The sequence below is a fragment of the Chelonoidis abingdonii genome, chromosome 7 (genome assembly GCF_003597395.2).
Source record: "Chelonoidis abingdonii isolate Lonesome George chromosome 7, CheloAbing_2.0, whole genome shotgun sequence".
NCBI classification, from domain to species: Eukaryota; Metazoa; Chordata; order Testudines; family Testudinidae; genus Chelonoidis; species Chelonoidis abingdonii.
Window position 1 is genome coordinate 105,692,014 of NC_133775.1, and position 27,335 is coordinate 105,719,348.

The window sequence follows — 27,335 nt, forward strand, 5'->3', positions numbered from 1 at the left end:
CAGCAGGAGGCTGGCCGTGCAGGGGTCCGGAGGCTGAGGGAGGCAGGTTCAGCAGGAGGCTGGCCGTGCAGGGGTCCGGAGGCTGGCCGTGGTGGGTTCAGTGGGTTCTCGGTGTGCTGGGGTCTGTGCAGATCCCTGGCTGTGTAGAGGGCCCCATGGAGCCTAGGCGGCTGGGGCCACTGGCCTGGGCTGCTGCTGGGGCCCAGGAGGGTGGGGGAGCCTGGACCCTGGTGCTGCAGGCGGGGATCGCCGTGGCGGGCTCAGTGGGCTTGCAGCAGCTTGGGGCGGGATGGGGAGCAGGCGACCCTGCCCTCCAGCAGGGGGGGCGCTGCCTGCTGGCTGGGGAAGGGCAGCCCCTTTCTTAGTGGTGCGTTTCCCTTTAAGAGGCTCTAGTCTCTGGCCTGTCAGTCACGCCTATGAATGCTCCCTAATTGGTTATCGCTCTCAGTGCTGGATTGAGTGCCGCCCCTATCTAAAACGGGGTTTACCTTGCTAGATTTCAAGGACGCCGCTGTACGGCTCAACCACGCTACTAGGGCATCTGAGTCCCCGCCTTCTCCAACTCTCACCTAATAGCGAGAGGTGCGTCGTCTCATTGGCCAGTGGGGAAGTCAGTTGAGCTTTGCCCCGCCTCAGTGGCTGAAACTACAACGTCTGTTGGCTGGTACCTACGTCTCTCACATTAACTGCAGCCTGCCACAAGGCAGTGGCATGGGGTGAGTTGATTGCCACTCATCAAGCACCGCCCTTTTTTCGCAGCATTGGCCAAACGGCATCCGAGCTGGGAAGTGCGGCGCGCAGCGATTGGCTGGCGGGTTGCGGCAGGGTTAGGCTGCGCGCCGGATATATGTAGCCGGCGGGTGAGCACGCCGTTGCGTGAGGTCTTTCCGTTCCCTGACCGGCCTGTAGCGAAGCCTCCTGCTCCAGTCCCGCTCCGTTCGCAGGTAACGGGGGAGGGGCCGGCCGCGGCCTCTCCTTCAGGCTGCCCGGGGGGGGGGCGGCTGCGAACGGCCTCACGTCCTTCCCGGGACGGTTGCGCCACCTCCCACTCCCAGCGTCACAGACTCGCGGGTCGGGCTCGCTCAGGCCGGCTGAGCCACGGGGCTCGGAGCTTCTTGGCGGGTCGGGCAACAAATAGGGGGGAAGAAGCTGGGGTTCTCTCTCCCTAGGCCCGGCAAGGTGTGTGTGGGGAGCTCCGTGCCCCCGTGGGGAGCTCCAACGGCGGTGGCCCGGGGCTGTAAGTCACCGGGGGGTCTGTGGGGGCGGGGCTGTAGGTCACCGGCGGGGGCCGGGGCTGTAGGTCACCGCGGGGGCGTGTCTGTGGGGACGGGGCGGCGGGGCTGTAGGTCACCGGCGGGGGTCGGGGGTGTCTGTGCGGACGGGGGGCGCCTGCGGGCTGTAGGGTCACCGCGGGGCGGGATGTCTGTCGACCCGATACGGGCCACGGGGCTGTAGGTCCTCGGCACGGAGGGGGTGTCTGGGGAACGGGGGGCGCCGGGAGCGGAGGTTCACCGCGGGGGGTGTCTGTCGGAACGGGACGGGGGCCCGGTGGACTGGAGGTCACCGGCGGGAGGGTGGTCTGTGGAACGGGGGGGGCGGCGGGCGGGGCGGGGCTTGGAGGTCACCGGCGAGGGGCGCGGGGTGTTCTGTGGAACGGGGGGGCGGGGCAGGCGGGGCTGGAGGTCACCGGCGGGGGGTGTCTGTGGGAACGGGGCGCCCGGGGCTGTAAGGTCACCGGCGGGGGGGTGTCTGTGGGAACGCGGGCCACGGGCCCGGGCTGGAGGTCACCGGCGGGGGGGTGTCTGGTGGGGCGACCGGGGTTGGGGGCGGGCTGGCGGAGCTGGAGGTCACCCTGGCGGGGAGGGTTGTCTGTGGAGACGCGTGGGGGGCGCGGGGCGGGCGTGGAAGGTCACCGGCGGGGGGTGTCTGTGGGAACGCTGGGGGGGCCGGGGCTGTGAGGTCACCGGCGGGGGGTGTCTGTGGGGCGGGGGGGGGAGGTTTCCGGCGCGGCTGGAGGTCACCGGCGGGGGGTGTCTGTGGGGACGGGGCGGGGCTGGAGGTCACGCGAGGCGGGCGGGGGTGCGGGTCGTCTCGAGCCGACCACGGGGGGCGGCAGGGCGCCTCGTGGGGGCGGGGCGGTAGGTCACTGAAGGGGGGGATGGTGTGGGGGCCCGGGGCTCCCGCGGCTTCCTGACCTGCAAGGATCAGAGTGCCCCATGCACCCAAGCTGGAGAAGGGGGCTGCCTGCGCTCTCCGTGGGGACAGCAAACCTCGAGCAGTTTGGGTTAGAACCGCAAACCGTTTCGCGAAGCGGTTCCTTTGCTTTGAAAGCCCTTGTGTGTTTGGCATCATGGATGTGAGCAGAACCTTTCTCTCGCCGTACCGAAAGGAGTGACGCTGTAGAAATAAGTAACCGTGGTTGGAACCGTGGACAATAGTGTCCTCGCTGAAAGCAAACATTTCAAAGGAGGGAGGGGGAGTTCAGAGGAGGGACCCAAACAGGAGAGAACGAAACCTCGTTGTGTGAGACTAGATACAAAGCTGCAAGCTTTGTTCTGTGCTTTACATAGCCTTTGTTTTCTATCAGATATGTAAAATGCCCACATGAGGTAGCTAGGCTGCAGAGTTTCTTCCTGGGTTAAGGTGGCATGGAAAAATACCCACCCCTCGAGAGCGTAGCCTTAGTCACCTGTAAATCTCTGCATTGTACAAAAGAGGGTAAGTTTCACCCCTCCTTTGCAGATGGAGTAACACTCTCCTCTCTGTGGAATTAAATGATTTATCCAAGGTCACACAGCAAGACAACGGAGCTAGGATTAAATACAGAACTGTGTATAGGAGAGTGTGTCTGAAGAGCTCCCAGTCACTTGTGAGGCCCCAGACTGACTTGATTGTGAAAGCCGTACCTGTATTACTGTTCATCACTTTGGATGCCTTCCATAGAGTTAGTTTGCAAGATTGTAGTTGGAATTACTGGTATGTGGATGTTATCTGTGTGGTGAGACATCTGCTTTAAGCATTATGTATAATATATTCCATGTGAAAGAAGTGGCATCTTTCTAGCTGCATGTGAGGCGTGTTTGCAGCAAACAGCTATGTTTCCAGTCTATTTTGTCAGGCCTGTCCTTTCACAAACAAATGATAGCTTTAGGAAATGTAGAGAGGCTGCCAAGCCCTGAACATTGTAATTTCTAGTTGGTATAAATTAAAATCATTTGGAATGTATTTTAGGCCATTGTGCATATCTTCTCAACCTGTTTCAGCTACTGAGGCTTACTTTCTTCTCTAGAAAATAGCATCTTCTGTACACTAAATCAGTCACTTCACTTATTCATGGGCAAAAGGGGTTAAGATAACATCCTAGGTTCTCAAATAAGATTTCAGGGAAAATGAGAGTAGACTACATATTTGGTCACTGACTTAGATTCTCAGATGTATATGGCAGTTGTTGTTGACTGGTAGAATGTTCACACTCTTCACATCTTTCAGAAGATACTATGCATTTCTCTGTTGACTTGAAGTAAAATCAAGTCATGACTTGCAGCAGAATGTCTAAGGTACAGCTGCTTGTTCTGCCCAGTTACACCTGAATGTCATTAAACTGCGAGTTTCCTTTAAGTAGTTGGATAACTAAAGACCTGCCTGAAACAGAGTAATACTGTTGTGTGAGGGAGAAATTCATACATCTTTGTTCCCAGGTATCAGAAGTATGCTTTAAACATTAAAATGTATCCCTCCGATTACGCCTTAGGAGCAATTTCTAAATATCTTGTAAAATGTAAGCATGCAAAATATATCCGTGTACTCATTTTCTTGTGTTAGAAGTTGGCTGTTAGAAAGCAGTACATTTCAAGTCTCTTTTGATTAAATCTGTTATTATAAGGTCTTAGCTTAGTAGGAAGATGGGGGGGGGGGGTGTCTGTCTTGGTGAATTTACATTAAGTATTAATGTAGCCAGCTTGAAAGCTAGAAGATGGAAGCCAAGAAAGGAAAAATACTTGCCACGTGTGTTCCTGACATGCCCAAACTCCCTAGCAAGATGTAAATCACTTGTGAATCTTTTGTAGGTGCCCTAATGTGGAATGACATTGCAAAGAATCCTTTGCACCCTTTCATGGTCCTGGGCAGCCACAAAGGCAGCAAAACTAATAAAGGTACAAAAATGGTGTCTTATCTTGTCTGTTAGTGACAAGAGGAAATTTTTTTTGTATAATAGTTCACTCAATTGGCTATTTGTCCATTCTGCTGTAGCCATGGTATCACTTTAGATGGTGACTATCAAGGATAGTAATGACACACACATGAACTTTTTATCTGTTTTTAAAATCTACTAAAACTTCTGAAAATTACTTTTTAAAAAAGTCCATTATTTACCTGGGAGTGGTAGTCATGATGTTCTTATCTATTTGTTAAAGTACCAAACCAGCCTACAAGCTCTCTCAGGGGAAATAACTAAATTCACTTTAGTCTCAAACTTCCACAAAGGTTGCTAGAAATAATGTGAACTACTTTAAAGACTCACTGTATTGAGTCTACCTCTGTTAGCTCAGTGTTATCAAACAGCATTCTTAAGGCTGAAATTTAGACCAAAAAACCTTTTCCTATTAACATTTCAGTTCATGCTGCGGAAAAACCTCTCACAGGATGGCTTTAGCATGTCACCTGCTGAAGATAGCTGAGAACTCTACTGAAAACACATGCTAATTGAGATTGTGCTTTCCCCTTGCACATTGTGTATACCAAATTATACACAGGAACACTGACTAAAGAAAGTCCAGCTTAAAAAAACAAACCTGAGGACTAGTTTCTCAAACTATAGGGACGGTTGTTTCTTTTTTAGCCTTTAACCTAGGTGACTTTGAGTGAGAGCTGCTGAAATTGACACATGACAGGCCCAGTTGGATGAGTTATGAAACACTTGTAAACTAACTGCTGCAGCTTTCCAATAGCATAAAAATAAACAGCGAAAAAGGCTTGGGTTAAGTGACATGGCAGGTGGGAAGGTGGATTAAAATGGAGTAGGTCTCAGATCTTATGACAAGTGATGCTGCCGTGTGCATGTACATGTCAGCTACTGCGTTTGTTGCACTTTATCTTTGGTTTCATTTATGTAATAAGACTTTTTTCACAAAGTATGGGCGTGTGTACAGTTATTGACATGCATTTTAACTGACTGACTGGTATTGAAAGTCTTTAGCATTGGATTAAAATATCAGTCAGAATTGTTTCAACTAAAGCTGCTGTGTTGGAAATGTCCAGCTGCCTTCTCTAGGAAAAAAGAGAGGTTAGATATTAAATGAATGCATCTGATACTAGAGCAGAGGTTCTCAAGCTCTTCTGAATCATGCCCCCCCAACTTTTAAATATTTTTGAAGCCACCCCCAGTGCCGTTGCTAACTATTAGATGAAGGAAAAAAGTGTTCCACCCTGTGAAGTTATCCAGGGTACAATCTGAACTGATGAACAGCTGTCTCTACTCAGTTCTCCAACATGGGGAGCCTTTTACATTACTTTGCTCTGAGAGCTACCGCTCCTGGTCTGCTCACACACAGTCTCTAGCATGTTACTCCTAGTTGTATTGTATGAGTGCTATAGCCAGCCACGCATGAATTACACTGCAGAACACCACTAGGAAATTCCAGGTCCCAGACTTTCCCCAGAAGTATGTGTCTTAAGCTGTCCAGCTTTCTCCTGGACAATGCATGCTCATGTAAAGCCTGTCATTTTATTAATAGAAAATGATCTGCACAAATCCAGTTATTTCAAATGGTGTTTCCCAAACATACTATTTTAAATAAAACAAGTTTACTAATTACAGAGGATAGACTTTAAGTGACTACAAGTAAGGAGGCAAAAGAGTCAGAATTGGTTACAAGAAAATAATAAAAAATGCAACTAATGTCTAACTTAACAAGCAAAGTGAATTCAAAGCAAAGGTCGGTCTCTCTCTACATTTTTCAGTCTTACTGGCTGAATGTCTTTCAGTTAGAATCCCTCCCCCAGTCCAGTGCTGCTTCCTTCTTCCTCAGGTCTTGTCAATGCTGTGGAGAGAGAGAGAGAGAGAGAGTGAGAGAATTTGGGGCATCTGCTCTCCCTTTTTAGTTCTTTCTCTTCTTCAAGAATAATCTTAAACTGAGGTCCAGGAGACAGTCTGTGTTGAGAGCCCCATTCTGTTTTTGTCAAAATGTAGATTTCTCTTTCTCCCCACCCCACATACTGTCTTTCCTGCCAAAGAACAGCCACTCAACCATGCGATGGTCCACCAGACTCCATTTGACACCTGACTGAGGTGTCAGCCACCCCCTATCTCTGTGGAGCTGGCCCATGACTGCTCTACAGACCTGGAACATGTCCCAGCAGCATCACACAGTAGGATTTCACGACACTGCATGCAGTGCTGCCGTACACGTCCCACCAGGACAGCAATGATCATTCTCAAATGATCTCGCAAGAAACATCCTGCACAAAATTGATCATAATCTTGCAAAAGGGATGAATATGGAGTACAGACTGTCACATACCTGTTTCAAAACTTCTGGAATCCTGTTTTCAGATGGCAAAAACATTTTTCTCATGTCTAAAGTCATGCCAGCATTGAAGTGAGGACCAAGAGCAAGATGGTCAGGATAACCTGCTTTTTTAAAGTGTGCATGTTGCATAACATACTAAAACCACTTTTCCATATACTTGTCCAATACTAATTTTATCAATCTCTCATAGTATTCATACTTAACTCTAACAATTGTATTGTTACTTAGTTCCCTCTAAAGTGAAATCTGAGGTGTTACCTGTGTTAGCAATAAAACAGGACTGAAATAAGACCTGTGTCTATATTTAGAAGAAGCTACAGTGGCCCAATGAATCCAGATGGAAAATTTGTGGACCTAATGATGAATGATTTTTCTTCTCTTCATTGGGCCATTGAAGCTGCCCTTAACTGTCAAAACAACTAGTTATTATGGCAATAACATTGCGATAGCCACTCTCACTTTTTGGTTGGTTGAGGGAACTGCAGAAAAGGTACAAATACTGAAAATAGCTGACTTATAGGAGTATTGAAGTACTTAAATTAGCACATGGTGTACAGAAAATACTGACTGTGTCTTAATAAACGGATACCTCATGCGTCTGGGCTCAAATATCTTGCATACTGTCAGGACTAGAAACACTAGAGCAGGGGAGGCAAACTATGGCCCGTGTGCCAAATCTGGCCCATTAGGGCTTTCAGTTCAACCTGTGGGATTGCCAGCCCCATGGCACAGCGCCCCTGCCCTGGCCCTGCACCACTCCTGAACGTAGCTGTCACCATGTCTCTGTGGCCCCTGGAGGCAGAGGGCTCAGTTTGATGCCCTTGCCTGCAGTCACTGCCCCTCGTGGCTCCCATTGGCTGGGAACGGACATCTGCAGTCAATGGGAGCTTTCGGGTGGTACCCGCAGGTGAAGGTAGTATGTGGTGGAGCTCCGTGCCCTGCCCCACCCCACCGGTCAGGAACCACTGCTGGACATGCTGGCTACTCCTGGGATTTGGCACAAGGCCAGGGCAGGCAGGGAGCCTGCCTTAGCCCTGCTGCATGCTGCTACCACCCTGGGACCGCTCAAGGTAAGCGGTGCTGGATTGGAGCCTCCATTGCTAATGCCCTGCCCTGAGCCCCCTCTGAACCTCTCCTGCACCCCAACCCCTTGCCCTGAACCCCCTCCTGCACCCCAGCCCTACATTTATGGCCCTGCATGCAATTTCCCCACCCAGATATTACACCTGATTGTCATATTAAACTGCAAGTTTACTTTAAGTAAGCTTTCGTTTGCCCACCCCTCCACTAGAAAATCAATACAATTGGGTTTAGGATCAGTAAACTTCTGCAGGCACTGGTCCAGTACCAGAGATCAGAAGTTTCTTATGCCTCAGCTAGGACCAGCATTTTGGGGATGGGGGGCATTGTGTCCTAGGATTTACAAAACCTAATGGTAGTTGAAATTTTCTATGAATTTTCTGAAGCTTTTCCTCTTTCTGTGCATTTAGAAGGCAAGTAGGGTTGGAGATCTGCTTTAATGTCGAGTTTACAGGCAGATATGCCAGTGAAAACAAACAGTACCCTGTAGGGTTTGCAACATGTGGTACAACCTCGTGCTAGTAGCAGGAGAACCTGAAAGTGAAACTGTTTAGTCCATGGTACATCTCATTTTGGACAAAAAGTACTCCTGTGAGAATTTGCCTAGAAATTCTGCATACAGTATTTTAAAATTCTACATTTTTTTATATATATATCAAAATAACACAGAATAATGGGGCTCCCACTGCCAGGCAGGAGTACTGGGGGAAGAATAAAATTCTGCAGGAAAAATTAATTCTGTGCAAATTATGCTTTATGCAGTGGTGCAGGATTCCAGCAGAACTAAAAAACAAATGGTGAAATAAACTGGGTCTGAATTTTTTTTTGTCTAGAATGTAAGTAAAACCAAAACCATCTTCTCTATCCCAAGCACTCAATTTTTAACACTCATGGTGACCCTTTATTTGACCCCCTTGTATCCAGATCTGCAGGGGTAAATTTTGAAATTTATTGCCTTCTGGTGAAAATAATACTAAATAGATTAGTCCTCTTTTGAGACTGGTTCTTGTGTTCAGCTGCTGACTGATGCTTCTTGTTGACTCCATAGCTTCCAACCTATTGTGTATTACTCTGAAAAAGTGAAGAACTCTGTGTAGGTTAGTCCTTGTTCTTTCACTGAAATATTATAACCCCCAATACCACTAGTATTTCCAGCAGCACTGTATAGCAATGTGGTGTTTGGGTCAGGATATGAAATAGGTGCCTATTAGGCAGAGAATGTTATGAAATGTCATGAGGAAGCTCAGTCAGTGGGGTCCAAGGGCAACATCTTCATGAGAAACCTTGAGCCCTGCTAACCTCAGCTGCTGATAATAGGAGAAAGTTGGGATTTCTACCAGTTTTCTCTCCCTGAGCCCTGTGTATGTTGGACTATATCTTTAATATCCTCCTTTAGCTAGTAGATGTGGTGATAGAGTGAAAGCTGCACTCACTCTCCCATGCCCCTACCTGCAGGTAGGGTAAGAATTTTTTTTGGTCTGTTTAATTTCTTCCATGCCAAGAGCTTCTTGTCTTCTCTGAGGGGAGCAGGTCTCCACTACTCTTATCCTTCATATTCTGGGGTTTCTTCTCTTATGAACATCCTCCTGTGCTTGCCTCTACAGCATGAAATTAACATTCTTGATCCACTACTGCTCTGATTCTAAATAGCAGCAATGAAAAGCACTAGTTATTTTAGCTCTTACTGCTTGGCAAAACTGAACAGCAGCAGAGGCACTGGATTGTGTCTACAAACTGGCAGACAATGCTGCATCTATTTACTCTTGGTTCGCCTTTGGAAAGGTTTATCATCAACAATGAGACTAGAAGTGTAACTTCTGCAGAATACAAGTAATCTAGTAAGTTTGTGGCTTATTTATTAGTATTGTGTAGAGGCCTGTCTGGAAAGGTTTCCCCTCTGCCATTGGCAAGTGGTGGAGTGTGTGTGTTGTCTAGATAGATACATACATACCTGTACCCCAATATAATGCTGTCCTCGGGAGCCAAAAAATCTTACCGTATTATAGGTGAAATAGTGTTGTATCGAACGTGCTTTGATCTGCGTAGTCGTCTTCCCTCCCCCCTCCCCCCCCCCGTTGGGGTAGAGGTGTGTATTTTTCCAAATATTGGTCTGGACAGTGCTAACTTTAAACTTAATTTTGAGCTGTTTTGCATGTTTTTTATGTGAGCTTTTTAGCATGTCATTGAGCAAAAAAATCACATCTCTCTTTAAAAAAAAAAAAAAAAAAAAAAAAAAAATTTCTGTGTGAGTAGAAATGCGGATTTATCAAGGACGCTTTTAAAAATTTAGATCGCTTCCTGTCAGATGATTGGCTATATTATTTCAACCAGAAATATGCCTCTGGTTCAGACCCCTGCCCCCAGCTGCCTGTAAATGTCATTCATATATAATGTTTTTTCATCGGATTTCATGCCTCTATGCAAAGGAGTAAGTTGTTGTCCCCAATTTACAGAAGGGGGAACAGGAGCAGAGAAGATTTACCCAGGATCAGCTAGTAGTCAGTGCAAAGCCTGGATAGAACTCAAATCTCTCTGAATCACAGTCAGTTGGCCTGTTCACTATGCTGTGCTGCCAGCCCTTCTAACAAGTATGTGGCCTCCCTCTACAACAGTGACGAGAGTTTATTGCAGACACTAGTGTTGGCTGGCTGAAATGAGTGAGTGGCTGATGATCCAGGTCAACTTTTTGTTGGGTACAGGTACATTTTGAATTAAAATGTCCTTTAGTAATCATAAATCCACTTAATTGTATAGATACACCCAGGGGTAGGCACCTATGGCACGCGGTGCCAAAGGCGGCACGCAGGCTGATTTCAGTGCATCATACTGCCGGGTCCTGGCCACCGGTCCAGGGGCTCTGCATTTCAATTTAAATTTTTAATGAAGTTTCTTAACATTTAAAAACCTTATTTACTTTACATACCACAATAGTTTAGTTATATATTATAGGTCTATAGAAAGAGACCTTCTAAAAACGTTCAATGTATTAGTGGCTTGCGAAAACCTTGAATTAGAGTGAATAAATTAAGACTCGGCACAACACTTCTTGAAAGGTTGCAACCCTGGTATTCACTGTAACTTTTTAATTACTTCGTGTTGGGTTGACTGAGGTTCACTTGCTGCGTTTTCAGTGGGGTCACTATAGGTTGCATTCAGTAAATTTTCACAGAGAAAGTAACATAACAGTTAAAATACCAGTCACTGTACTCATTACAAATTCCATTATTCATGAATAAAAGACCTTGTGTCAGACATTCCAGCACTTAGCTTTGTGCACCTACTTCCAAAGAGATGAGGTTTTTGATTTATTGTATCTGTAGAGGCAATAGAGCAGTTTGTGCCATTCAGCTGCTGCAATCTGTTGGCTTTCTGTAACTAACTATGCTTGGAAGCTTTCTCACACTCTCCATACAGTCAAAGTACAAACAGTGCTATGTCTATAAACAGATAATTCCTATAATGCTTCTGCTTTCCATCTTCCTTCATAAAGGTTTCTTTTTCATTTAAGTTCTGGCTTTTGAAATTTAAATAAATAGTGAACCATTTAGGTATTATTTAAAGGCTCCCTTTATCTTTTCAAGTACAGTAGAACACCAGATTGTACGAACTGACCAGGCAACCACACACCTCATTTGGAACCAGAAATACACAATTGGCAACAGCAGAGACGCAACACCAAAAAAATAAATATAGTGGCTGTATTAAATGTGAACTAATAAAACAAAAAAGGAAAGCAGATTTTTCTGCATAGTAAAGTTTCAAAGCTGTAGTAAGTCAGTGTTCAGTGTAACACTTCTGGAAGAACAATAACATTTTTGTTCAGAGTTATGAACCTCAGAGTTACAAACAACTTCCATTCTCAAGGTGTTTGTGACTCTGAGTTTCATTGTAGTTTTCCCCAACTCATGGAAAACAGAACTTCGACATTAATTGCCCATGTTACGATGTTAACTAATGCATCAAATTTCTGGACCTGAACTTCAGGAGTGTGCCCTACAGGTGCTTGAGTCTTGCTGGTCAACAAAAACTGTTCTTTTAATAGCCTCTTTCTCCAGGTAGTTGAAGGGTGAGTTTAGTGGCCTACCCATTCTTTCTGATCTCTTGTAGCTCAGTATTTGTTGCTTTTTAGTGTTGAAATATGCATTTCCTTGAAAAGTTCACATTACTTATTCTACGTCAGAACAAGCTGTCCTAATGATGGATGCTTCACAGCTAGGAGACAGTGCCTCTGGATTTCACTTAGAGATGCATGTTTATCCTGCTTGTACCATATTGTCTGTCTGATCTGTAGTGTCGTAACACTATTGTTTTCCCACAGGTACCACTGCTGTTCCCCCCCCCCACCATTTGACGAACAAAAGCCAAATGGATTCATCTAAAAGATTTTTGGAGCAGAAGCTACAGAATGGAATATTTATGCTTTCATTAATAGTTATCTATATTTTGTTGTTTAGTCCATTTTCGGGGGAGGTAGGGATTTTCTCTGTTAAGTTTCTTTACTGTGTTTTGCTCTTTTTCATTCGTCCTGTGGTGGACTCACATTGGATTGTGATTCTATTGTAGGCTATTCTACAGTCATATTGACAAATCACTGTTTATACTGTGCCATTCTCACATGAGCAGGTCATTCTCACCTGTTACTAAGCAACCTGGAAAAATCGGAAAATGGCACTTCGTTACAGCAATTGTGATTACTAATAACTATATCTTAAATATCCAATAGCCTGTATTTTTCAAGTATGGAATAGGATATATACAACTTCTTTAAATCTGTTACTGTGCAGGTTTTTCTAAGCTTCAGCTTTCAAAAAGTAGCAATTGATAGAGGTTAAGGAACTACCAACACAGTCAAGAGCTAGGGTATATAGTAACTATAGTCATACCCTGAACTTTGCAAAAATCCTCACATGGAGAACCAACCTATTGAGTGCATGGTGCCAGAATGTTCCTACTAAAACTAGATAAGAATATGGAAGTGGAAAAAACTAAAAATGTGTTGCAGCTTCTCAAGGCTATTGTGGGCATCACTTAAGTGGCGTGACAGTGGTGAGAATCCTTGCACACGCTTGCCTTATGGTTACAAAGGCTTGGGACAGCTTTCCTCAAATTCTGTAAATTTACAACAAGTCATAAAAATTGGATTGATGTAACAGATGTCAGATGAGTCCTTATTTTTAAATATGGTAACAGTAGAAGATTGGGAGTCAGACTGTTTGCAGGATTATTCACTTCATTATGCTGCAAAATCTTCCCATCAAAAGAAACTAATGCTTCGAAGTGATTTTGGTATTTTGATAGATATTTTCTCTTAGGTTGAAATGTTGGCAAAAAGATATAGTGATGAGTTAGGTGGAAGATAAAGGTACAAGGGGCTGTGAAGGTAAGCTATTCAGAAAGACTGTAGCCTGGTCCGGAGGTTTCTAGAAACCATTTCTTCCCCTCTTTGTTTTGATTTCAGCTGTGTAAAGCACCCTTCTGGTAGCACACTTGGTAGTACTTAAACACAACAGCAGTCTCCTCAAAAGGGATGTCTGGAATAATTTTGTTTTAAAATGTCAGTTGAACCTACCCCTGTGGGATCATTATGACAGATTAAATGGCTTTAGTGATCACTAGCTGGCCTCACTGTGAACCTGAACTCTGCATATAGAGCACAGGAGATAAGGATATCTGGAGGAAATGTGACATAACTAGGACTCAGTTGAATTTTATAACTTCAGCCTTGGATTATTGAAAACCACGGGTTAGTTTATTTTGATTTATATAGTAATTTGGGTGAATGCTTTAGAAGAGCTAAAATTGATTAGCATTAAACTAAGCTGAAAGAACACCTATCACAGTCCAGATATGGTAATAAGTTGTGACTCTAAATCTTAATTTGTTGAATGCACTGTATGCATAAATCAGTTTTTTTAATTTACATAACTGTACTTTGGAAACTCAGTAACTAACACTGATTTTTCTGCAAAGTTGTAGCTTATAACAGATGGTAGAAAATTCCACCAACCAAGTTCAGACCAGTTTAGCTGAGGTATTTGTCTAAATTAATCTCTTGCTTTAATAAATGGCTAGGGTTTAAATTTTGGTAGCAGTATACAGAATGTAGTTAACCTGTTGGTTTTATGCTGGAGTAGAGTAACCTAAGTTATTCCTTACACTGGGAATAAGCGTGAATGACTATTAGGAAATCATTCGGTCTCTAGCTCTTCTCTTAAGGCCCTCTCCCTCATCACCACTGCCAAAAAGATAGGTGTGTGATGACTCAGGCACTCAGATACTACTGTGGTGTGGAAAGTATAAAATACACATTTACATTATCCTGTTCCTTGACCATAGGATAATGATAGCAATATATTCTTGAGTGGTATGGAGCAATTATTCTTTCTGGAGAGATGACATATATATTGTTCAGGTTGTTGGCTGGAGAATGTGAGCAGATGGTTGCTGGTAGAAAAGCAGCAGGTGCAACTGAAGTAAAAACAGATTGCTGTCCACTGATTAGATCCTGTTGGTTTTTTCACTTTTTTTTTTTTATATCTGCTTAATAAAAGTTGGACTCCTTTTATTACTCTCTGCATGTACAAGTCAGCAGTAAATGAAAAGTCTATCAGAACTAGTAGCAAGTATTGAATTAGAATTGCCCTGTGCTAATTTAGTCTAGTATTTGTATGATAAAATCCATCTTTGATTTGCAGAGGTGGAACTCTCTCTCCATTATAGTAGTGGCATAGTTTAACACAGCAGCATGCAAAGCAATGTGAACCCTAGCGGCTAGGAAACATTCATCTATGAAAGGAAAAAGATACATATCAAAGGGGGAAGGATTCTGATAAAATGGTTGGTTTTTTTTGTACAGTATATTCTGTTAGATTTGGAACTGTGTCAAATTCTGTGATAGTAGGTCATGACAGTGCTGTGAAACAAAAGTGTACCAATTTGGACTTCCATTCTGAAAGTAATAGAAAATGGTTATCTTTGTGTGTCTGATTCAGCTTCCACTGAAATGAGTGAAAAGTCTCCTATTGGGTCACTGGGAGTTAGATCAGGCCTCCCCCCCCATATGTGAGTATTCCGAAATCTTTTGTGTGCTACAAAAAACAGGCTTATAGGCAAACAAGCAAGTATTATGTCATCTACTAACATGGTATCCAGCTCATTTACAAATGTAAACAATGATATGAGTATGAGAAAATCCAATCATTCATGAGTTTATTACAGCATCGCTGTGATCTGTGCAGTAACTAAATCTTGCCTCTTTTTTTCTTAAAGTGAGTATTGGATAGGACTTTATTCCTATTTTTCATCATTTGTAGTTCTGCCAATTTAATATCCCCCCCCCCCTTTCTTTAATAGTTTGAGGTTATTTGCAGTGTCATCCTTGGGATTTTGAATTTTCACTTAATTAAATTAAGTACCCAGTTAAATTAATAGTGGATGGGGAGCTGGATCTATACATATGATTCACATGTTTTTTTTTTGCATAAACGTGATGATTAAAAAAAAAAAAAAAAAAAAAAAAGTTTCTAAATGAAAGCTGAGTCTACAGAATCTGAGTGTCTTGTGGGCCTGATATGTGCAGCTCCCTAGGTCTTTGGTGCCTTGCAGAACTCTTGTAATTTATATCAAAAGACTGAAAGCTATTCAGTCAACTTTGAGAGAACCTGGCTTTAGTTTTAGTTCTTGTTTAACACCATTACCTGTAGGACCTTGAAGAGAGGATGTATGGTGGGTTTTTTGTTGTTTTTTCCAAGGTTTTATACATCAGCCTTTTCAACAAAAGGAGCAGGAGCTCACAAATATGTATCCTCCTGGGCATGTCAAATCTTATTTTCTGGGATTTGGCATTCCTGATATTGTTAAGGTAAAACATGAACACATTTCTTAGGTCACAAATTAGACCTCTTCATATACATTTGGGGGTGGGGGAAGAGAGCACAAATCTTTTAATCCTCTGTAGGTCATCTTTAAATAGCCTTTCACAACTTAACTCTACCTAGCTGATCTAGTAACACCACAGTGTTGAGCCATGCTCCTCCTTCAGTCTAAAAGTTTCCAGCCTTTGCCCATCAGTAAGGCTGTCACTTTAAACGCTTTTGCAGTCTCTCCCACACAACTACCTATGTAGGCAAAACTCCTGATACAATCTGTTCAGCCATTCTCTTATCCTCCAATTTCTTAAAATTAGTCTCAGATGTGGTGGTCTACAAAATCCTCGCTGCAGGTCATAGCTAGCATGTCACTTCCCCCACTTTCCTTTTTCCGACTTCCTCATGCTGCTTCAATCCTTGTCATTGTTCACCCTTCTCCACTCCAGTTTTATTTGCTGGTATGTTGTATCCCTGTTCCCTAACCTTTGTCTGTTTTGTGTCCTTTTTTACACTGCCCTCCAGGACAGGGATTGACTCCTACATTTTCATAGTACCCAGCCCAGTAACATCTTGGTCACAACTGAGTTTTTGGGTGCTACTATGATACTTAAATGTATTATTCGTAAGTCCTACCAAACAGAGAATAAACCTCATCTGCATTGTTTGGTTACTGTAGAGAAGGAGGCAGCTTGTGGGCTATCAGATGAACAAAGCTGAAATGTGTAAAGAATCTGATAAGGTAGACTTAGGAATTTGTGATATTCAGGACTTCCCTGTTTTTCTTTTTGGAGTTTGAAATTACTGTTTGTGTATCTGTTACATCCTCCACTGTGGCGATAATTTCCTCTGCATGCCTATGTGCATACTGGAAACCATTAATATTTGTTTCTTACTAAATTGTTCTGGTGCTGTCTTAGTTACAGACCATTAGACTGGTGCATGTTGTAAGCTTGATGGGGCTTCTTGCCTATAATTTGGTCAAAAACACTCTTCTCTGGCAGCATAGGGCTGGATCCTCAGGTATGCTGGAACAGGGCATAGTGCATCTGGGCAGGGGAGATCAGTAATTTTTTTTTCACTCCTGAATCCTAAAGGTAATTTGGGGCAGTTCTGCTGACTCAAGGGTGTACTGGGCTTCTGGATGCTCCTGTATGCAGGGGGAAGGGAAGAAAAGTTCAGGAGCAGGTGTCAGAGCCAGCTATATTAGCTTGGTTTCCCTGCATATTCTACATATGGGGAGTACCCAGCTGGCTTTCCATCCCCATTGGGTTGCCAGAGCAGAGCTGAGACTTTGGCCCGGAGTGAGACAGCGTGTACAATTAAAGGCAAGAGCAATACTTTATACATGTGAAAACTCTGTAAGCTTGGCTTTGATTTTGATTATTGTTTTTGAGTCAAGTGACTTCTGTTCAGGACTGTTCATTAGAATTCTGTCTCTCAAGTCCATCTCTTGCTGTTTCTCCCCCTGGCTCTTTATAGAAGACTGAATCTTGTGCAAAACTTATGCTTGGCTAATATCAGGGCATCTTGATAATGACTTTTCCCACTGAGAATAGGACCATTATGATCCCTTAATAGTCAAATTTTGTATGTCTGTGTTCGTAGTTTCTCCATCTGTGAATGACTTGCTTCCTTACGCATAGCTTTTATCAAACATGTGACTCAAGGAGTTTTTAGGATGCACATGTCCTTAAAGTCAAACACCAAAGCTATTGACTTTCACTTTCAGAATATTTCTGATGAATTGGTTTATGATGGACTCCAGTTGGTTGTCACTTTAAAATAACAAAACTAAGAGTGTGTCTACACTGCCTGTGTTAGTCACGCTTTATCGGTGCGGGAGAACTCTCCCAGCAATAAAAAATAACCACCCTGAATGAGATGTGATAGCTTTTATTGCTGGGAGCATGGCTCCTGGCAATAAATTGTACTGGATGTGGGTGGGTGGGGTGGGGTGGTGGTGTGTGTGTTTTGTGGGTTTTTTTTGTTTTGTTTTGTTTTTTTTTTTTTTTAACCCCTCATGCCCCTGAACGACTAAAGTTTTAGTGCTGAATGTGGCAATGTAGACACAGCCTAAGATTGAGATGCGGTACTGTACTTTTTCAGAGGTGCGGCACAAAAGATGTAGCCCAGGTAAGAGAGGGCAAAGGTGGCTATGTACTACTCTAATTCTGGGCTACCTCCTGGGTTGGTGTAGCCTCCAGAATGAGTTAAAGCAGGTCCGGAGGCTTTTCTGACTTAGGGCAGCCTTGCCTGGCCATCTACAGGCTGCTATGCATCATAGAATATTCAGAAAGGCTATTTTCTCTCTCTCTACCTCCACGATGGCATTATGCCAGAGGGCAGAGTAGGGCTGCTGTTGGTTCATGCTGCTTTTGTGCTGGAGAAATTCCCTAGGAGGCTGTTATGGCCCCTTCAAGCTGTTGGAGGAGCCCAGATTCCAGCCCTGAAGCTATTTTTGGTTTCATTCTTTTAAAATTTTGTGCTACTAATCTAAAATTCACTATTGACTTACTTGGTTGTGAGGCTCAGGTTGAGTGATGGATGTGTGGGGCAGATATGGCACATTTCTAAAACCCTGATTGGCAGCAGGAAGAAGGGATTAGGGTGTCAAACATTGGGGAGGAAAGTGTCTTTCATATGCCTTTTGGGTAACATCTGCTTGGTTTACTATAAACTTTTGCTAGCTTTTTATTACTGCCAGCACTGCAGAGACAGTATAGCGGCATGACTGCCAGCTGTCATGTATTCTGCCTTACATCATAACAAAACTGTCAACCAAGCGCCGATCCTAGTACCCATCTCTTTAATGGTGATGTATGAAGCAACAATCGCCCTGCTTGAACTCCAGTGCTGGTAGCAAGAAAACTCTGGCATTGATTTATAACCTGCACCGATTTTATGTGAATAATTGAGGGGAAGTGCATAGGGACCATGTGTTCTTAGATTCCTTTTTTAGACTGACCTAGACATTAAGATTTAGAAGCTAGATGATTTGTGAATCTCTTAGCAGCAAAGATTTTCGTTTTTATAATTATTAATCCAGTCAGATTAAATAAAAGGTAAACAGACTGTCTATGTCCTATGCTGGGTACGCTGTAACTCATTTGACTTAGCTGATCATGTGTCAGCTAAACCCAGCAGATAAGTGGGGGAAGATGGGTGGTAAGGAAGGAGTTTGCTTTTGTTCGTTTGGCCACCTTGATACAGTCCAGTATGTCTGTTAAATTTGAGATAGTTTAGAACTGCATTAGAGTCCTGTAGGAGTTTTGTGCTGTTGACAAAAAAATGGGTTGGACTGACCTTTTTAAAATGGTCTTAATACAGTAGCATAGGCTTCACTGGGGGTGGGGGTGTGTGTGAATGAAGTCAGGTGAGGTAAATAGAGCTTGAATCGGCTGTGAATGACTTAACCGCTTAGGAAATCCTCTTGAAGAATCTTACTTGTATGCTTGCTACCAGGGTGTGTGGGAATTTAGGACACTTAAACTCTTTCTTGCTGAAATGAAATGGAAGAAAAATCCAGTTGTTCAAATGGAGTTCATGCTGTCGTTTACCCCCAGTAAAAAAGTTGACAGTACCGCCTTATGAATTAAGTGGATAACATTATTGTGTTAAAACTAATCATAGATGTCAGTGTTTGTTTTTCATTGTAATTATATACTTTCATGTTGTCTTATGTCTCAAGATGTACAACAATATAGTGAGCTAAATTTTCATGGAGCTTTTGTTCTTCAGTTTTCAGTTGACCAAAGAAATGGTGATGGAGAAGCCAAGTCCCCTGCTGGTCGGGCGGGAATTTGTGAGACAGTATTATACTCTGCTGAATCAAGCACCAGACTACCTGCACAGGTAATGTGCCTTAATGTTTCACTTTGGTTTTTTTGCATGTATTTAACAATACTTTTGTTATAAACTGTAACACACCTGTGTCCTCCTTTTGGCTTGCCAGATGCAAGATTTGGATAGGTTTTTTTAACTCATTAACTTGTTCTGGGTGGGTGCTAATCTTAAATTAAATTAATTCACTCCCAGCTGCTACCAAATAGAACAGAAGATAAAAGTAAAGGTTACAGCAGACAATTTTTATTTGTCTAAGGTATTTCTAATTGTCAGTGCTTAAATTTTGAGAACTGTTCTGTTTGGTGTTAGTCTGGAGCTTCTTTACTCATTCAGATCTCATTTGTAAGACTTAGTATCATAATAAGGTTGGTTAAAAATCAATATATTTTTTTAAAAAGATTTAAATTAAATAAACCTGTTGAAAATTAAATCGGAAATTATGGTAACCTATTTTAAGGCCTGAACTTAATTTAATCTATTATAATGTGCCTTTTAAAAATTATTTTATCGTTAACCTGCCCCAAAAGTGTAAGGAATTAAAGTGTTCTGGAATTTTAAATTATATACTGAATCAGAGGAAAAAATCTCTAACTTTTGAGATCAACTCAAGCTTTATAACTGTCACAATGTCACATACTGCATTAAGTATCCATATTTTCAGTCTTTATAATGAAATGAATGCTGGTATTTACATCTAGGAAAATGTCTACTTTTGATTTCTGTTGTGTGGAAAAATTTTTTGTCTTGATTACTTTGGGTTTCAGGTTAGCTAAAAGGTACAGAGAATATTTTCCTTTGGATTAGTTTATTCAAAGCAGGGCCCTTTTGAATTTTGCACACTTCTAATTGAACTCCAATTTCCATTCAAATGCAATTTGACACACATTCTCAGGGAAATCATTATCTAGTAAACAAGATACTGACAAATGATGCATTTCTAACATGAAGTAAAAATGTATGTGATCATATATCTATACACATTTATTTAAGCAATTATATTGCTTATCGTGTATATTCCTAGAATATAAAGCTAGAAGAGTCTGATGTGTGATCATCTAGTTTGACCTCCTGCATAATGCCAGTCATAGAATTTTCCTGAATTAAATCCTCTTTGAACTAGAGCATTTCTTTTAGACAAACCTCCTATCTAGATAATTACCAGTAATGGAGAATCCACCACAATCTTTGGTAAATTGTTCAAGTAGCTAATTACCCTTACTTATAAAAATCTGTGCTTTATTTCTTGCCTGAATTTGTCTAGCTTCATTCTGCAGCCCTTGGATCTTGTTACACCTTTGTCTGCTAAATTGAAGAGCCTATTATCAATCACATTTTCATTTCTCATGTAGTTTAGTTATAAAGTGTGATAGTCACCCCATAACCTTCTTTTTGTTAGCAAAAAGACTCATGATGTGTAAAGGTAAAGTTTAGTATAAAGGGTATATTTGATTGGAAATAAACACATTTTTAATAGTTGTACCAACCAGTGAAAATTAACCTTTCTTTAGAATAACAAGTGCAAATGCTAAATAAGGTTAAAATCAATTATTTAAATTAGGGTTTCCTGCTTGCTGACTTAAATAGGTCCACCCTGATGATAAATATATCTTTCACTGGGAGACTTATGCTTGCTTGGGGTTATGCTTTGCCATACTAAATAAGCTAAGAACTCCCACAATCCTGAAACCGCTCTGTATGCATAAATGTCACCAGTATTGAGTGAAGATGATTTATAATTGTTCACAAGTGTGCAGAGCAGCTAACCCACTCATTTAGTCCAGGCATAGTTTACTGCATATTCTCAGGGGTTTTATTCTAATCTAACTTGTACCTGCTGTCAAAATTCTCTGCTCTGTAATACTACTGCTATTTTAGCAAATGGTAGAAGAAGCTATAAAATGGAAGCTTCCTCTAGTTTTCCCATTAGTATCTCAAGTCTCTAGGTTAATAAAATATCATTCTGAATATAATTTATAACCAGGACTTGACTAAATATTGGCAGATGGCACCTGCTAGCCAAAGGACTAGGTTGATATGAAAGATTAGCTTTGGTCTTGTGGGAGAGGAGCACACCAAGATTCTGCAAAGCCTGGCACCAATCCCAGCTGCTGGAAGAGGCTGATAGGAATCTTATCAGGGAGCTGTGGTGGATGATACTGGTGGTTCTGTCTCTTGGGCAGAAGAGAGAGCATCTTTCACTTCCCCAAATCATAGAACCTCCTGATGGCTCTAATGGTGGATGGGGGTGTTTCCTGCTACTTCAGCTGTGTGGGGTTTGTTTTTTTGTTTTTATATTGGCTGTCTTCCCCGAATACTTCAGTGCCTGCCGTTGCTGCTGTTCATAGTTTTCCAAAACAGCAGCACCAGAGACACATTTGCATGGGTCCTGTCAGTTTCACTGCTGTCCATAGAGTTCTGAACAGCAGGAGTTAAACTAACCTACAGTCTTGCTAATTATCCTAGGCAGCAGTGTGAAGCTGTGAGGCTTGTATGTATATCCTTCACTTGCCAGGAGAAGCTCTTAACTGAATGGATTGTCAAGCCATGGAAGTGTCTAGGAAGTATTACTTGTATTTCTCAGAAATAGCCTTTGCGAACTGTACAAAGGAAATGAGAGGCAAAGTTTTGTAGTGGAAATGTAGTTTATGGCACTGATTCCACTTAGCAGCACTTTGAATGGGAAGTGTCAAGGTACTTTTGACTGAAACAGGCCTCTTTTGTGGCTCCTCTATCCTAAAGAGGGTACTATTCTGTCTGTAAATCATTTCAGTCTCACTCTTGTGATGTTGCTCCTGCATACTAAGTTGCTGACTTTAGAAGGAAAATTAAAGATGAGTTGTGGTGCTTGTCAAAATTTAAAATAAATACTAAATGTCTCCACTAGAGCTATGTATAGAATGAAAGTTTCATTTTGCAAAGGATTTCAAGATACAAATTTCTAAACTCTTCCCAAAAAAATCTGAAGAAATAGTTTTGGATTGATTAAAACATTTATTTTATTTGACTTGCCTTTTTTAAAAAAAAAAAAAAAAAGCTTATGTATGATATAAAATTTTCAAAACAATGTTGTTTGAAAACAAAATCAAAATGTTTCATTCCAAACATATTGAAATGGGTGTTGTCAGAACTTTTTTCTTCCAAAACAAGGTTTTGGCAAAATCAAAAACATTTCACAAAGGATTTCAATTTTGATGGAACTGCATGTTCCAGGAGAATGTTTTTGTTAAAGCTTCTTCAACCAGCTCACGTACTCTTTAGGCTGAGGTTGAGAGTCAGCATGCAAATATGTTTTAAATAAGTCTTTATAGGCTTTCTGCAGTCATCTGGTGTCCTTTAGGGTCAGTGGAGCTCTGCTTGGGTAAATAGTGATACTGGGGTTGGCATGTCTTGTTCAGTTTTTTGTTTAAGATAATTTTATGTCCTCTTAAGAGTGTAATAAAACCAATATAGTGTAATTATGATCAGGAAAGGTCTGTAAAATTGGCAGTCAGCAGAACCAAGTTCCACTTAAATTCTTCGTTGAAAGCGTCAAAACCAGAAATAATTCAACTTGACTTTTATATACTAAGGTGAGTTTACAGAGTTAGCAGTTATTTGGGGTAAAAGAGTTTTAACTAAGCAAATTTTTGATCTAGAAATCATGGAAGCAGTAAACATAAACACTACTGTTTCTAGAGGCCACTCTCCAGAGTACAGTTGCATGTCAAAACTGGTATCTACTGGCCTCTACCAGTGGTTTGAGTATCTTTGACTCTGTTGGGAAGATGACAGATTCCAGAGTACTGTCTTCCTAAAACCTATCCAGAGAACCTGGAACTGGCAACGTGACTTTCGACACCCCTTGAATTCTTTTAAAAGAGAAGAAAACTCGATGGCCTGTTCAGTGAGCGTATTATCTTCTGTGCTGAAGTCTGTGCCTGGCAGTAGGAAAACTGAAGAATTTTGGTTTTGAAGAACAAATACTTGCAAATAGGAATCTGGATTTGCATGCACTGAAATTGCATGCAAACTGGGGGGAGGGGTAGCTCAGTGGTTTAAGCATTGGCCTGCTAAACCCAGTGTTGTGAGTTCAATCCTTGAGGGGGCCACTTAAGGATCTGGGGCAAAATCAGTACTTGGTCCTGCTAGTGAAGGCAGGGGCTGGACTCAATGGCCTTTCAAGGTCCCTTCCAGTTCTAGGAGATGGGTATATCTCCATTATTTTAAAATAAACAATTTTTGGACTGAGCAATCTTGACACTGTGCCATTAATAAGACTTAGTTCAAATATAGTATTTTTATAGTAAAATACTGTCTGCTGATTCAATTTTTAATGCAACAAGGCTTAATCTATAAATTCCCTCTCCTATAGGTTTTATGGAAAGAATTCTTCCTATGTTCATGGTGGCTTGGATTCCAATGGAAAACCAGCTGATGCAGTCTATGGGCAATCTGTAAGCTTCTGTAAAACTGAGTGAAGTACTTTTGCAGAGAATTTCATATTTACAGTTATGATTTTTCTGATCTAAGATCTTCTGGCTTGTTTAGTGTTTCAAGCAGATCTGTCTGTTAGATGATACTGAGCATATGTGTGTTCATACTCTCTGGGGTGTTCATAGTTTTACTAGGTGCAATATGAACATCTTGGACAAGTCTATTCTGGGACTTGAAAATTGATTTGCAATAATTTGCCATCCTTGTATGCTTGGTAGGCAAACTTGTCACATGTTCCCAAAACTGTCAACAGCTATGAAATTTGGAGATGGATATAAAATTCTGATAAGAACACCACATTAAAGCAGAGTGCCCTGGGCTATGCTGTCACAGTGGTGAAGCATTTAATGGTATTCAAGCAATGATACCCTCTGCAAAGTCTAAGTGTTCTCTTTGACTCTTGTCTCAACTCGGAAGAAAAAGCACATGGCATGGTTGTTTGTCTTTCTGCTGCCTTGATGTGAATTCATTTTATGATCAAATTTTGCATGTGGCACCAAAACTGGAGGGGGAAGGGAAAAAAGCCAAACAGCAGACTGACCTAGAGAGATTAAAACAGTGAAGGCTGAAGGTGTTGAGGAAAGTTTAAATATAAAGAACTACACCAAGGGGGAGTGGCTTTTGGGACTCTGCTCTCTAGGGCTTCAAGGGCGACCCTAGGCAGCAAGCCTCACCCTGTACTTGGTATTCTCTATACCCACTGATCTGCACTATACAGGCCTCTCTGATAAACTGAATTAACTTAGAAAATGGGTAACTGATTCTTCTCTGCCTTTTGCAGGACATCCACAAGAAGGTGCTGTCACTGAACTTTAAGGACTGCCACACAAAGATCCGTCATGTGGATGCCCATGCTACTCTTAATGATGGTGTTGTAGTCCAGGTGATGGGAGAGCTCTCCAATAACATGCAGCCAGTACGCAGGTTCATGCAGACATTTGTACTTGCACCTGAGGTATGCTTTATGGAGCTCTGCTGTTACTTTAACTGTGGGCTAGTACGGACATGAAAATAGCGAAGTATCAGAGGGATAGCCATGCTAGTTTGGATCTGTAAAAGCGGCAAGAGTTCTGTGGCACCTTATAGACTAGCAAACGTATTGGAGCATGAGCTTTCGTGGGTGACATGCGAAGTGGGTATTCACGCAGGAAAGCTCATGCTCCAATACATTTGTTAGTCTATAAGATGCCACAGAACTCTTTGCCGCTTTATGAAAATAGCTGTAGCTATTCAGTTTAGCACTGGAATCTGAAGATTCCAATTGAAGATTCCAAGTGTTTCTTGCACAAGAGTCCAACAGTGGTGTACTGCAAATGCTTTAAGAAATGACATTACTTGAAACAACTACTACTATGCAGCATCTCAGCAAAGAGTTCATCTCTGAGCTTATTAATAAATTCTCTAATGCTTACATAGGCAGTATGACACTAGACTTGTCCGTAAAGTCAGGATGCTTTCAGGGATTTCATTTAGATTACTCATCAGTCTCTTGGTATTCATAAAGAGCTGACTATTCTGTATTTGATAACCGTTTCTTCTCTAAAGTCGAGGTACAGACACATGAGCTATGATGTGCAGTCCAGATACAGATAGATTTAAAAGTAGTTAACACTTGGTATAGAATGGAATGAACTTCTTCTGACCCTTTTCTATTTGAAATAGAACTCATTTTTATCTTAAAAGTAGAAAATAACACTGACAAAGTGCAGCAAAGTAGTTGGTATATACATGTCTCTCACTGTATACTTATTCTCATGGTAGTGAAGGCAGGCCTAGCTTCGTCGGACACCTCAGCAGGTCCTGGGTTAGGTTTGCTTTCCCTGAACAACTGCCTGCCCTTCTTGAACTAACTTCCCTCTAAGCTGCACGGCCGTGCAGGTGCTCAGGGCTGCAGCAGGGAGAGGCACCTCTCCTGCAGCCCCAGCCCCAGAGCTGCTGCAGTCGGGGAGAGGCAGTCCCCTCCCCTCCAGTCCTGGAACTGCTGCGCCCCCTCCCCTCCAGCCCCAGAGATGCTGGGGAGAGGTGGCTTTCTTCCCCCTGCCCCAGGGCAGCCTGCACCTCAAACCCCTCATCCTTGACCGCTCCCCACTCCAGAACCCGCACCCCTCACCTCTCTGCACCCTGAGTCTATGCCCCAGCTCTGAGCCCCTTCTCGCACCCTGAACTTATTGGCCCTACCCCCACCGCACATCACCTCCATATTGGTGCACATAACAATTCATTTCTCACATGCATGGGAAAAATTAGAGGGAACATTGCTTTTGAGTCCCCTTTTAAACTTCTATAGTCTTTTTTTACTTTGATTCCCAGGCTTTTTACATCCTAGCATTGTGTGTTAATGCCCCAGGTGTCTTATCTTGAGCCATTCTGTTTCCTTCCTGTTTGTTTTCCTTATATATTAACATAGTAAACATCCCGATTTGCCAGGTCAACCTGCAGTATTCATGAATTATTGTAGAGCAGCTCGAAGCCCATAAGTCTGTTTCTAATTGTGATCTTTTGTTATCAAGTTGTTATTGAGATGGCCTCCAAAAAACTTTTCAAATCCATAGCTAGATACAGTTGCTAACCTTTTGTTTGGCTTTAATTTGGCCGTATTGATCCTGTCAGTCATAATGAAGCAAGGTATAGTTGCTTGCTTGGAATGAATAGCATTTTTCCTTTCTGCTTCAGGAATCATTTTAAAAGCTGTACAGTGTCTCATTGCTTTCTGCGGAGTTCTATGGGTTATATCATAGCTCTCTCCGTCACCTACAGCTGTGTGCTTGCTATTATGGTGAAGTGGCTGTTATGATTGCAACAGTATTTCGATTTTGACAGGCATGTCAAACCTTTATTCTTTTTTAAAATATTCACTATGTCAAAGCAAATATGAACCTAGTACTTGAATTTTCCATATTGGAGATAAGTTTATAGGTTTTTCCTCTTGGAATGGCAAATATTCCCTAATCGCCGTGACCCAGATCCCTAGGTTTGGCCAAGCTGCTTAGTGCAGTACATGGAAGGGGGAGCAAAAAGTGGTACAAAGCAATTTCTCCACTCCCTTTATCCTCTGCTTGACTGAAGGCTAAGCCACTCCTATCATAGCTTAGGGCAACCTCAACTATAAATCTGCTCTAAGTTACATCACGTAGTGTGGTGATTCTTTAGAGTGCAGCACATGCTAGTATTCTCCCCTCATGGCCTGCCCAAGAATGTCCCCTGTGCTTGGGGTCTGAGTGTAGAAGCAACTTTGCTGGGTTTGTGCCACCCAGATGTTCCCTCTGTTGGGACAGTTGCTACTTCTGCATAGCCAGAGTGTCACAGGAGGGGCAGAGCTGTGACCAGGATCTGTCATTATGGCTGTAAACTCTTCATAATCATGTAATGTTTTGCTCTGGGACTTAGTATAATGGAACCAACTTCTTATTCCTGCTTGCCTGCAGGGTTCTGTTGCAAATAAGTTTTATGTCCATAACGACATCTTCCGCTACCAAGATGAGGTTTTTGGTGATTCGGACACCGAGCCTCCGGAGGGTGAGTAAGTACCAGGAGCCTGGAG

The 27,335-nt window shown here is 42.5% G+C and overlaps 1 protein-coding gene across 4 annotated transcripts in view; it reads left to right on the forward strand.

Annotated features, from left to right (window-relative positions):
* The first annotated feature begins 762 nt into the window (after positions 1-762).
* The window catches only part of G3BP1 (G3BP stress granule assembly factor 1), a 34,964-nt gene continuing 8,391 nt past the window's right edge, over positions 763-27,335 (forward strand). The window contains exons 1-6 of one of the 4 annotated variants that reach the window (XM_075068190.1): positions 822-944; positions 10,064-10,309; positions 19,217-19,330; positions 23,673-23,754; positions 24,576-24,749; positions 27,220-27,310. In XM_075068190.1, coding sequence (XP_074924291.1) covers positions 19,236-19,330; positions 23,673-23,754; positions 24,576-24,749; positions 27,220-27,310 — 442 coding nt within the window. In that variant the 5' untranslated portion in view covers positions 822-944; positions 10,064-10,309; positions 19,217-19,235. Of the gene's footprint in view, positions 945-10,063; positions 10,310-19,196; positions 19,331-23,672; positions 23,755-24,575; positions 24,750-27,219; positions 27,311-27,335 lie in introns of those variants that run through there. The other 3 variants (XM_032771707.2, XM_032771692.2, XM_032771684.2) reach the window with 3 other exon arrangements.